This window comes from Mauremys mutica, chromosome 6, assembly GCF_020497125.1.
Source record: "Mauremys mutica isolate MM-2020 ecotype Southern chromosome 6, ASM2049712v1, whole genome shotgun sequence".
NCBI classification, from domain to species: domain Eukaryota; kingdom Metazoa; phylum Chordata; order Testudines; family Geoemydidae; genus Mauremys; species Mauremys mutica.
Genome location: NC_059077.1, coordinates 39,419,695 through 39,432,021, shown reverse-complemented (window position 1 = coordinate 39,432,021; position 12,327 = coordinate 39,419,695). Strand labels below are relative to the sequence as shown.

The 12,327-nt window shown below is 43.1% G+C and overlaps 1 protein-coding gene across 1 annotated transcript in view; it reads left to right on the top strand.

Moving 5' to 3' along the window:
* Positions 1–12,327, top strand: part of ADAMTS6 (ADAM metallopeptidase with thrombospondin type 1 motif 6) — a 291,647-nt gene that overhangs the window by 22,286 nt on the left and 257,034 nt on the right. The window contains exons 4-6 of the mRNA XM_045022085.1: positions 9,294–9,511; positions 10,096–10,179; positions 10,705–10,850. Of these exons, the coding sequence (XP_044878020.1) occupies positions 9,294–9,511; positions 10,096–10,179; positions 10,705–10,850 (448 nt within the window). The remainder of the gene's footprint in view (positions 1–9,293; positions 9,512–10,095; positions 10,180–10,704; positions 10,851–12,327) is intronic.

Sequence of the window (12,327 nt, the reverse complement as noted above, 5' to 3'; positions counted from 1 at the left end):
AATCCACTGATTGTAAAAACAATTGAAGTTTGAAACTTGAAAATTGACAAGTATATAATCCTGGGATGGCACAACTATGTGCATCCCCATACCCAGAACAGATTGTATATACATAGTCTAGCCTAAAATGAAGGGGAGGGGGGAACTCACATTCATATGTCCTTATCTTACACATTTAAAATGATATTAACATTATTCAAGTATTTGTCAAAGTTAGGGAAAAAGTGGTATCTATGGAACATTATTATTTTTTAAAGAATCTTTATGCTTTCTCATGTGTTATTCAATTGAATAGCAACACTTGCTAATGAATGCTTATACTCTGCTGCATCATTCTATAAAAAATAATCTAATATATCATTCAGTAAATGGAACTTTTGTGATTCTGGGGCCTGCTCCTGCTATCACTGAAATCAACAGTAAAACTCGCATCAATTTCAATGTGACCAAGATTTGGCCCTTTATTATGGAGATGTTGTGGAGATCATGAATCCACCGATTAGGTTTAGTCAAGTTTTGCACTTAGGCCTTGTCTACACTACAAGACTATTTCTAATCAACTTAGTTCGAATTTGTGGATTCGACCTTATGAAGTCGAATTTGTGTATCCATACTAAATACACTAATTCGAATTTCTGAGTCCACATTCACGGGGCCAGCGTCGACTTTGGAAGCGGTGCACTGTGGAAAGCTATCCCACAGTTCCCGCAGTCCCCGCTGCCCATTGGAATGCTGGGTAGAGCTCGCAATGCCTGCTGGGGGAAAAATGTGTCGAGGGTGATTTTGGGTAACTGTCATCATTCAACCGTCACTCACAAATGCCCTCCCTCCCTGAAAGCGCCGGCGGGAAATCTGTTCGCGCACTTTTCTGGTCGGTCACAGCGCGGACGCCACAGCACTGCGAGCATGGAGCCCGCTGCGATCATCGCTGCACTTATGGCCGTTGTCAACTCCTCGCACCTTATCGTCCACCTCTGCAACAGTCAGCTGCTGAGAAATCGGGCGAGGAGGCTCCGTCAGCGCGGTGAGGAGAGTGGCGCAGACCTCTCACAAAGCAGGGTACGCCGGGCAGTGGAGATCATGGTGGCAATGGGTCAAGTTCATGCTGTGGAACGGAGATTCTGGGCCCGGGAAACAAGCACGGACTGGTGGGACCGCATAGTGCTGCAGGTCTGGGATGACACAGAGTGGCTGCGAAACTTCAGGATGCGTAAGGGCACTTTCCTTGAACTGTGTGACTTGCTGTCCCCTGCCCTGAAGCGCCAGGACACACGCATGCAAGCAGCCCTGACTGTGCAGAAGCGAGTGGCCATAGCCCTCTGGAAACTTGCCACGCCAGACAGCTACCGGTCAGTAGCGAACCACTTTGGCGTGGGCAAATCTACCGTCGGGGTTGCTGTGATGCAAGTAGCCCATGCAATCGTTGAGCAACTGCTCTCAAAGGTGGTGACCCTGGGAAACGTCCAGGTTGTCATAGACGGCTTCGCCGCGATGGGATTCCCAAACTGCGGTGGGGCTATAGATGGGACTCACATCCCTATCCTGGCACCGGCCCACCAGGCCAGCGATTACATTAACCGAAAGGGCTACTTTTCCATGGTGCTGCAAGGACTTGTGGACCATAGGGGACGTTTTACCAACATCAACGTCGGGTGGGCGGGCAAGGTTCATGACGCGCGTGTGTTCAGGAGCTCTGGTCTCTTTAGACTCCTCCAGGCAGGTACTTTCTTCCCGGACCACAAAATAACGGTTGGGGATGTGCAGATGCCTACAGTGATCCTCGGGGACCCAGCCTACCCGCTAATGCCCTGGCTCATGAAGCCCTATACAGGCGCCCTGGACAGAGAGAAGGAACTCTTCAACTACCGGCTGAGCAAGTGCAGAATGGTGGTGGAGTGTGCTTTCGGACGTCTCAAGGGGAGATGGCGGAGCTTACTCACTCGCTCGGACATCAGCGAAAAGAATATCCCCGTAGTTATTGCTGCATGCTGTGTGCTGCACAATCTGTGTGAGAGCAAGGGCGAGGCCTTTTTGTCCGGATGGGAGGTTGAGGCAAATCACCTGGCTGCAGTTTATGCTCAGCCAGACACCCATGCCGAGAGAATATCCCAGCGGGAAGCGCTCTGTATCCGGGAGGCTTTGAAAGCAAGTTTCCTCGGAGATCAGGGTAACCTATGACTCTCCACTTGCTTTCAAGAGAAACTGACCCTGGGCCTGTGTCAGTTTGTGTCGATTTGGATCTGCGGCTACATGCCGCGTTCTCCAAGTTTCCCCCACTTCCAAAGCACGTTTTTAAGCAAATTAATTGTTACACTCATTATTAATAAATCTTTCTTTTACTTTGCATTTCTGTTCTGGTGTTGAGACATGGACGCATACTGTGCTGGGCACGGTGTGCACTGACGTACAGACCGCTTCCTCCATAGAGGACTGACATCCTCCTGCTCCTACATAGGTCTCTGGGGTGGGGGACGGATGACAGTGGTTCTGCATGAAGGGGAGGGTTTGCAGGAAGGGGCGAGTGGTGCCTTCTTTGCATAGGGGTTTGGATGACGGCAGTGGGCTGCGGGTTTCTGCGTGGGAAGGGGTGATGGGTGTGGGAGAAGGGTGACTATCTGTCCGTGGATGAGGGCTCTTGTTGGGGCTCAGGGCAGCGGATAGGCTCGTGGATCCGTTGCAAGTGCATCGTAAGGGCAGCCTGCCTTCACAGTAATGGCGTGGCAGGCGCTAGGACCCTGGACAAGCATACACATTACAAAATGATCAGGGGCAGCATACACAACACAGAATGACCCTGGTGCCTACTGACTGCAGTGTGTGTGTGCCCCGCAGTTGATCCTTTCCCCAAGTCTGTACCCTGGTACTGTAGGCTATACCGTGCAAGTATGAAACCCCTGTCCACCCCATACACCGAAAAATCCTCTGACAGGAAAGACATGACGGAAACAGTGATTAACAGCAAACATCTTTTATTAATCTAATAAACAGTGGGGGGATGAACCTTGGATTTGGGACTGGCTGAGCCTATAAGGGAAGCACTTCTACAAATTTCTAACGTGAGAAGTGCGGGGTACACGGCCGCTCTGCTCTGGTTCAGTGACAGTTCTCACGGCCTCTACCACCCCTCCGTCTTGTACTTTTGGGTGAGGGGGGGCCAGGACTTCTTGGCTGGGGAGGGCGATTGCAGAGACACTGCAGGGGGGCCCTGTCCTCCAGCCTGCGGTCCTGCAGAACATCAACAAGGCGACGAAGCGTGTCCGTTTGTTCCTTCATGAGACCAAGCAGCGTTTGGGTGGTCTGCTGGTCTTCCTGCCGCCACCTATCCTCACGTTCCATGAGTGTGCGATGCTGCTCACATAGGGTCTCCCTCCAGTGTTTCTGCTCTGCAGCCTCTGCTCGGGAGCAAGCCATCAGTTCAGCGAACATGTCGTCCCTAGTCTTCTTCTTTCGCCGTCTAATCATTGCCAGTCTCTGCGAGGGGGATGCCGGGGCAGTCCGGGAAGGAGCCGAAGCTGTGTGATGGGGAAAGTTAGTGATTTCCTTGTACAGATACATTTTGGCGAACAGTGAACACCGTCTAGTCAATTTCTATGAAGAAGACCGTACCGGACAACAAGTGTCACGTGGTCTCCAGAGAAGCACAACATTTTGGCCTACGCTCTGATTGGCTGCGCCATTGCACAGGAGAGCGGAGAAGTCGGGAGAGATAGCAGAATCCCTCTAGCAGAGAGTCCTGGTAAGCCTTACAGTACATTATGCTTATCAGTTAACGGATAGCTGTGCCGTCGTGCTAAAGGCAATCTGGAAATCAGATACTATGACCCTTTTGCAGCCACTCCCGACACTGCAGGGGAAAGATCAATGTATGCTTTTCCTGTGTGGCCTACAGCACGTGGCTGCTAAGCGCGGGGCTTTGTTATGCAAAGTATAAGTAAACCATTAAGAACAGTAACTATTCGCTAATTGCCCTAATTAGATGCAGCACTTCAGTAACGAGATTACCCTGAGGCGTGTCTCTCGAGTGCAGAAAGAAAGGATGTTAAGGGAAGCACTTCACCGACCGGGACCCTACGCGGCCATGCTGGTAGAGGCGATGGTTCCCCTGTATCTGAGGATGTCGTGGCGTGGAAGAGTGAGCTTCACCGGAGGACCAAATAAGGCACCTCTTCCTCGAAACCTCCTGCGGAGGGTATTTGAGGAACTGTTTGAAGCATTTGTGGAATTGTCCATGGAGGACTATTGTTCCATCCCAATCTGTGTAGACCTACTGTTCGTTTAGTTTCCCTTTAAAAACTTTTAGATATAGTATTTATAGATAGAATTTATATTTTTGGTATACATGTTTTCGAGCAAATAAATATTTTCTTGTTTATACGACTTACCGCCTGATCCTTCCCCTGACTCTGAGTCCGGGTTCACGGCCGGTGAGGGTTGGTAGGGGATCTCTGTGAGGGTGAGGAACAGATCCTGGCTGTCAGGGAAAGCGGCATTGTGTTCGCTGTCGCCTGCGCCTTCCTCCACGGACCCTTCGTCGTCTTGCCCATCGGCGAACATCGAGTAGGAACTGTCCTGGCTCACTATGCCATCCACTGAGTCCATGGTCACTGGTGGGACAGTGGTGGCAGACCCACCGAGAATGGCATGCAGTGCCTCGTAGAAGCGGCATGTCTGGGGCTGTGCTCCGGAGCGTCCGTTTGCCGCTCTGACTTTTTGATAGCCTTGCCTCAGGTCCTTGACTTTCACGCGGCACTGCATCGCATCCCGGCTGTATCCTTTCTGTGTCATCGCTTGGGAGACCTTCTCGAAGGTCTTTGCATTACGCTTGTTGGAGCGCAGCTCCGACAGCACAGACTCCTCGCCCCACACAGCGATCAGATCCTGGACTTCCCGGTCTGTCCATGCTGGGGATCTCTTTCTATTCTTGCATTGGGCTGACTCCTCTGCTGGAGAGCTCTGCATCGTTGCAGGTGCCGCGGAGCTCGCCCCGATGTCAAAGCAAGAAATGAGATTCTAACTGTCCAGACAGGAAAAGGATTTCAAATTTTCCCGGGTCATTTCCTGTGTGGCTGCTCAGAACATCCAAGCTCGGACTGCTGTCCAGAGCGTCAACAGAGTGGTGCACTGTGGGATAGCTCCCGGAGCTACTAAGTTCGATTAGCATCCACACCTAGCCTAATTCGAGCTAGCAAGTGCGAATTTAGCGTTACTCCACCTGTCGGGGTGGAGTACCAAATTCGAACTAAGGAGCCCCCTAGTTCGAATTAAATGGCTTCCTGGTGTGGACGGTTGAGCGATTAGTTCGAATTAACGCTGCTAAATTCGATTTAAGATCCTAGTGTAGACCAGGCCTTAGTCAGGTATTCACCATCTACATTATGTATGAAGAATGCAGAATATTCTTCCCAAACTGACAGCACATACTCTTTGTGCACTGAAATGCTAAGGATTTACAATAACATTTCTTAATTTGAGTTAAAATTAATTTTAAATTTGTTCTTTTAGATATTTAGTACTTGTCAGACCTTTTTGTGTCCCAAATGATATTAATAACAGAATAATTCAGATTCTTCAAACTTTACATAGAGTCAAAAGTCATTAGTTTTATGCATAGGTTACATTAGGTTGGAATTAATTATTATAGATTAATAGACAGGGCCAGGTCAATAACTCATATCACTCTTCATTAGTGCTTTTGTACCATCAAGATTTACTTAGCCAATCATTGATCTTCTTCTCCAGCTAATTGGCATGATGCAGTTCTCTTGTTTGTAATGAGTCTGTGGTTGTGAGGGAAGTGTACATGTGTCAAGTAGGGTTGTCAGGTGTCTGGTTTTTGACTGGAACACCTGTCCTAAATCTGGCCAAAAAGGGACCCTGGTGGCTTTGGTCAGCAGTGCTGTCTGGGGCATTAAAAGTCCGGTTGTTGCAGGGCAGGCAGGCTTCCAGCTCCGTTTGGCTCCGGGGAAGCGGCCAGCATGTCCCTCCAGCTCCTAGACATAGGGGTGGCCACGGGGACTCTGTGCACTGCCCGTGCCCTGAGTGCTGGCTCCACAGCTCTCATTGGCCAGGAACTGCAGCCATTGGGAGCTGCGGGGGTGGTGCCCGTGGGCAGGGGCAGCGCACGGAGCTCCCTGCCCCGCCTGCCTAGGACTGCTGCTAGAGGGATGTGCTGGTCGCTTTCAGGAGCCACCCGAGGTAAGTGCTGCCCCCTTCAACCCTTCCTGCCCCCCAAATCCCAGCCTGGAGCCTGCACCCAAACTCCCTCCCAGAGCCCTTGTTAGTTCCAGCAGACATCTTAGGTGGAAAGCAGGGGTGTTGTCATGACTGGCAGCCCCCTTTGTTCTGTTCCACCCCCTTTCATAGCTTTGGCACAAAGCAGGAATCTTTTGTCTCTTTGGATCCCCACCCTCCCTTCTAAATGGAAAAGTACCAAATTTAAGATGGATTCCAGCATCATGTGACATGGTCACATGTCCTGTGAGACCTCATTTTTCATTACTTCCACATGTACACAGGAAGGCTTTCAGGTAAATCAACCCATTCACAACCAATTGTCCTAGTCAATGGGAGCCATCAAGATTCTAAGCCACCATTAATGGCCCACACTTTTTATAATTACAATAGGACCTCAGAGTTATACTTCGTATTTCTAGCTTCAGATACAAGAATGATACATACATACAAATAGGAGGAATATATTCAGTAGGTTATAACCTTTGTAATGATACCTTACAAGAGACTTTTTGCATAAAACATATTCCAGTTACATTATATTCACATTCATAAGCATATTTTTATAAAACATGTGGAGTGCACCATCACAGTGCCATTAGACAGTTGGCAGCCCTGCCCGTCAGGGAGGCTGGGAGGAATCCTGCTCTGGCAGGGTGTGGACAGTAAACCCAGGGGCGTGGGAAAAATCCTGAGGGAAAAGAAGAATACCCCAACCCACTGCTAAATGGAAGGGTGGGACCCACCGAGGGAGAGAGGAAGCCCTGTCACTATAAGTACTTTGTTATCTTGGTATGAAAGCCATACCTTTGAGTGCAAAATGTTGTTTGTTATTTACTCTTTAAAGCGGGGTTTCTCAAACAAGGGTTGCCACTTCTCTAGGGAAAGCCCCTGGTGGGCTGTGCCGCTTTCAGCAGCTCCCATTGGCCCGGAGCAGCGATCCGCGGCCAGTGGGAGCCACGATCAGCTGGACCTGCGGACAGGGCAGGTAAATACACCGGCATGGCCCGCCAGGGGCTTTCCCTACAGAAGCGGCGACCCCTGTTTGAGAAACCCTGCTTTAAAAGGTTTTTACAAGTGCACACGAGATGATTTTCAAATTATTTATATCTTTTTTTATGAAAGAGAAAAAAATTCCTAGTCTGCATTTCATATTTATAAAATAATTTTTATATTATAGAAGCACCAAAAATCCTCAAACTGATGAATTTATGCAACTTGAATATGGCCAAACAAAGGGTTTTTTTTTCCATCTTATTGCAAAATGTATCAGACAAGATTCCAGACATTCCTAAATCACTGCTTCAGTAAGACTAAAATCTTTGATCAATTAAAACAAACTTTAATTTCCTTGACCAGTGATTGAAATACAGGAAAATGCTTTTTTTTTGGTTATAGAAACTTCAGCAGTCTTTAATACCTGAAGCTGATTTTTTAATGAATGACTATAACCGTGCCTAAGACTTGTCACAATGATATCAATAAACCCAATGATTTGAAGTAACTGAAGAATAGACTCAAGCACGTGCTTAAAGTTAAGCATATGCTTACTTTATTAAATTGAGCCCAAACCCACAGGGCTACTTTTTAAAATAAGGACTGTTCATTATGGATGTGACATGCCAGTCGCTGTTCCGTAGTTGAGGATGACATACTTAAATATTCATTCAGAGAAAGAGAGAGAAAATGACTTGATAGCCCAGGAGTTTGGGTGCCCACCTGGAATTTGGAAGATCCAAATGCAAGTCCCCGTTTCAATGACTATTTGATTATTTATAAAGAATGGAATAGCTTCAATGGTAGAAACTGAGAAAAACTCACCCCAGAGTACCACATAGGCCAGTAACTAGGGCATTTAAATGGGAGAAGTAGACTGGAGTTCAAATTCCTATGCCATTGAAGCCAGAAAAGGGATTTGAACATGATTCTCTTGTATCTTGGATGAGTGTTGTAACCACTGGGCTACCGTTGGTAGGGGTACTCCTGCTGCCTCCTCCCTCTGTTTTGTACAAGGTCTGATTCAGTGGCTGTGTTCTGACCATACTTACCAGATTGGGCTCCACAGGTGAGTTAGGTGGGGCAGTGCCTATCTTGAAGATCCCACTGGGGTTTGGGTGTGAGCTATGTGCTTGGGCCTTAGGACTTACGTGGCTATGCATATGCCTGGCAGCAGAAATTTAGGTACCTTGGGGACTTTACTAGTAGAAACTTGGGTGTCTGCAGGGTTATATGGCAGCTGAGCTGGTGTTTTGAAGATCTAAATTTTGGACTGAGGCACCTAGCATTCCAGTTAGTCACCTGAATCCCTTTGTGGATCTAGCCCTTAGTTTATTTTATTGTTAAAATTAATTTAAAAATAGGCCCATTAAGATATGTGGTCAGACCGTTATTAACTCCCACCTGAATGAAAACTATTTAATATGTTTTAAAACATCAGTTTAATGTCAGAACAGACACTATTACGCACTAAGCTTAATTGTACAGTTATTGCATGATGTCATTACAGGGCAAAATTAAGGTGTTTTGAATGCCTTAACTGTGTATTACCATGCCTTAATATGTTTGGATTTCTTTAAACTTTAAACCTTAACTCTGAATTTCCTAGGCTTGTAGTGCTTATTTTTGAGATAATTACAAGATCCCTGTAGTGTTTTTACCATTTAAATACTGAAATGTATTAATCCTTAATTCCATGTTATAATGTAATTTGTATCTGGGAATATAAATAAGAGTTTTGCAGGATCAGGCCTTTTAAGAGAACAAGCTGATATTGTTAGCAGCAGCTGTATGAAACAATGTATGAAAGCAAGAGAACTTGCTTTATATTTATTTAAAAAAAATTCTCTGTATTAAATCTAGCTCCTTTTCAATCTGCAAAAATATTTGCTACTGAAAGTGTAAAATATACTATATATTTATAGAAAAGATTTAATTTCTTCTTGCCTTCAAGAAACTCTTGTTATTTTAGAAGCTTTAAGATAATAATATCAACTTAAAACAGCTGTATTTGAACATGTTTAACTAGTGACCCATCTGAAGTGGTTAATTATTTTGATTCCTAGAAGACCTCACAAGAAGTAGTAAACCTTGGTGGATGAATGATACATCTGCTTTTCCAACTTCACTTCCAATTAATAACACTCTAAGTAGTCATCGTCGACAGAAGAGATCAGTAAGCATTGAACGCTTTGTGGAGACGCTGGTAGTAGCAGACAAAATGATGGTGGGATACCATGGTCGCAAAGACATTGAACATTACATTTTGAGTGTAATGAATATTGTAAGTTTGACCCCTCTATATATTAGTATAATTAACACTTTTTATAGGATGGACAATTATGCAATATGGTTTTCTGATTTGAAATAAACAATGCTTTAAAATATGTATCAGCCTGCAAAAAGTGATATATAGTAAAATGTTAGTATTAGAAGGTAAATAAAATGTTCAATACTATTGTGTTTTCTCCGTCAGGGAGAATATTATGGTCACTGTTAAATCATGTTTCAATGCCTTTGGGTTTCGTTTTAAATACATTGACCCTCTAATTACCAGTTATAGTGATTACACTTTTGGTTGGTTCTTTTCTTTAGCTAGCACTCTGAACATCTCTTGTCATGAGTTATTCAGTCGTGAAACAAGTTTATTCTATAAAGTGTTTGCAGTGAAAATAGTGTAGGGAATATTGATTTATCTTACTGAATAGATTAAGGCTGACTTAGAAATAGTTCTTTAGATGCTTGTAAGAAGTGTTCAAATTATGAAATTATATTTAGTAAGAGACAACAGACTAATTTTTAAGCATATGTCAAATGAATGGTGTTTCTTGTCTGACTTTGTGTCTTTTCTTCTTTTCTGGAGGTCAGGTTGCCAAACTTTATCGTGATTCCAGTCTAGGAAACGTTGTGAATATTATAGTGACTCGTTTAATTGTTCTCACTGAAGATCAGGTAAGACTGAGCTGCAATTACATTAAACTTCAGACCAATAAACTACAGCATACTTCACTCTGTACCATTATAGAATCCCCCTAATTATTGTTTAGAAAGGCTATATTTGAGTATAAAACCTCATCTGTAATCTTTCGCTATTTTTAAGGAAGATTGAAAAGTTTCAAGGAATATGCCTCATTTATTGTCTTAATATTTACCTAACATAACAGATATCTTTAACTTACTTTTGGAGATTTCAGTGGTAGAGACTTACAATTACAATTTTATTTCTATGTCTATATTTTTATAATCTAAAATTTTTATATTGACATAATCATTATTAAAGCTGGAAGTGAAAGAATGCCTGTTCAGTAATACACTAACTGAACTCTGGGTCAGATTTTAGAGATAAAAATTGGCAAGAAGAGATTATTCCTAGAAACCACTGCTTCTAATTATAGTCCCATTTTAGTCTTCAAAAGGCTTAACAACTGACCTTAGTAATTTGTTTGGAACATTTCTGGTATGCATGTTGTATTGCAGCCAAACTTGGAGATAAACCACCATGCAGACAAGTCCCTCGATAGCTTCTGTAAGTGGCAGAAATCCATTCTCTCCCACCAAAGCGATGGAAACACCATTCCAGAAAATGGGATTGCTCACCACGATAATGCGGTTCTTATTACTAGGTATGGTTTATTGCAGGTCTTGTATTTATTTTATCTTCTTTCTATGGTTTTCTTGTATTTACTTATGTATAAAACCTATATTTTAAGTAATTTAAGGGGTAGGTAATCTTGTGAGGGTAAAAAGATAGTATGTTGCTTGTCTTTGAAAATATATCAGACCATTAAAACATAGATTTTAAAAAATTGGAAAGAAAATGTCTAAGAATTTACAGTACTTACAATTTCAATAACTTCAATAACTGTGCTTCTCATAACTGCTCCCATAAAAAATCTTGAAGTAGATCTGATGAATTTTCTTGATCGTTTCAAACTTTTATAGTTGAACAAAAATTCTAAAAATTCTGGGAAAAAGATCAGCAAGCAGGAGAAAAAAATTGTTTTGTTACTACTGTATAATGTTTTCAGTGTAAAACATTATTGCCAAATCCTTAGTGTAAATCAGTGTCACTTCACTGAAGTCAATGGAGCTATGCAGATTTACACCAGCTGAAAATCTGGCTGTGCATTTGTTGCTGTGCTATCTAACTTAAAGAAAAAAGAAAGTGAAATTTCTAGTGTTCATACCAAGGCTACTTATGTGTAAAGGTGTCTTGCTGTACATATTACCATTTCTATGTGCAGGTTCAACACTGCTAAATCTATCATCTTTCAATCCTGTTAAATACTGTTTTCTCTGTGTCGTTACAGGTAAACAAATATTGTACCCTACAAATAGATTGTCTTAAAATAGCATTTCGTATGCACCTGTTTCTTAGGGACAGTTTTCTTTTTTTTCTAACTATTAAAACAGTGATGCTAGTATTGATCTATATAGCTAAGAATTGTTAATGTTCCTATTATAAATACCCTTTTCAAGGGGCATATTCTATACTCACGCAACATGTCAAACTTTAATGGAGGTTTTAGGTATGGAATCAGTGTAGAATAATGCCCTCAAGATTTATAAGACAAAAGTCACTCCTGGTTGGAATTTGAGCATAAAAGCTATGATATTTTTGAAAAAATTCTTTCATCTGTTTTTGAATTACAGTAGCATAGCGATGAAAGAACATACTAGAGGTACTGGATTCTTGTATGTAACCATTTTGAGTGCAAAATGTGTTTTTCATCAATATTTTATAAATTACTTTTAATACATGCAATTAATGAGCACATGTAGTAGCTAGACTGACAAAATACATTCCAATATCCTTGAAAGAACTGCTTTGGTCTAATGGGTAAAAATCACTTTGAAAGCATCCTTAAATAAAGTACAAATTTAGAATCTAATAATGTTCCATTTTAAGGCACTGATTCTGCAAAGACATGCTTAATATGCAGGCTTAATTTTATACATGTGAGTAGTCCCATTTATATATACATATGTATGTCTCTATCTGTTGTATAAACAAATAGTCTCAAAGCCAGTGTTTTTATATACTTTCATGAGGGAGTGCTTCTTTTCATTCAGTGATTATAACTATCTAATAAAACTATA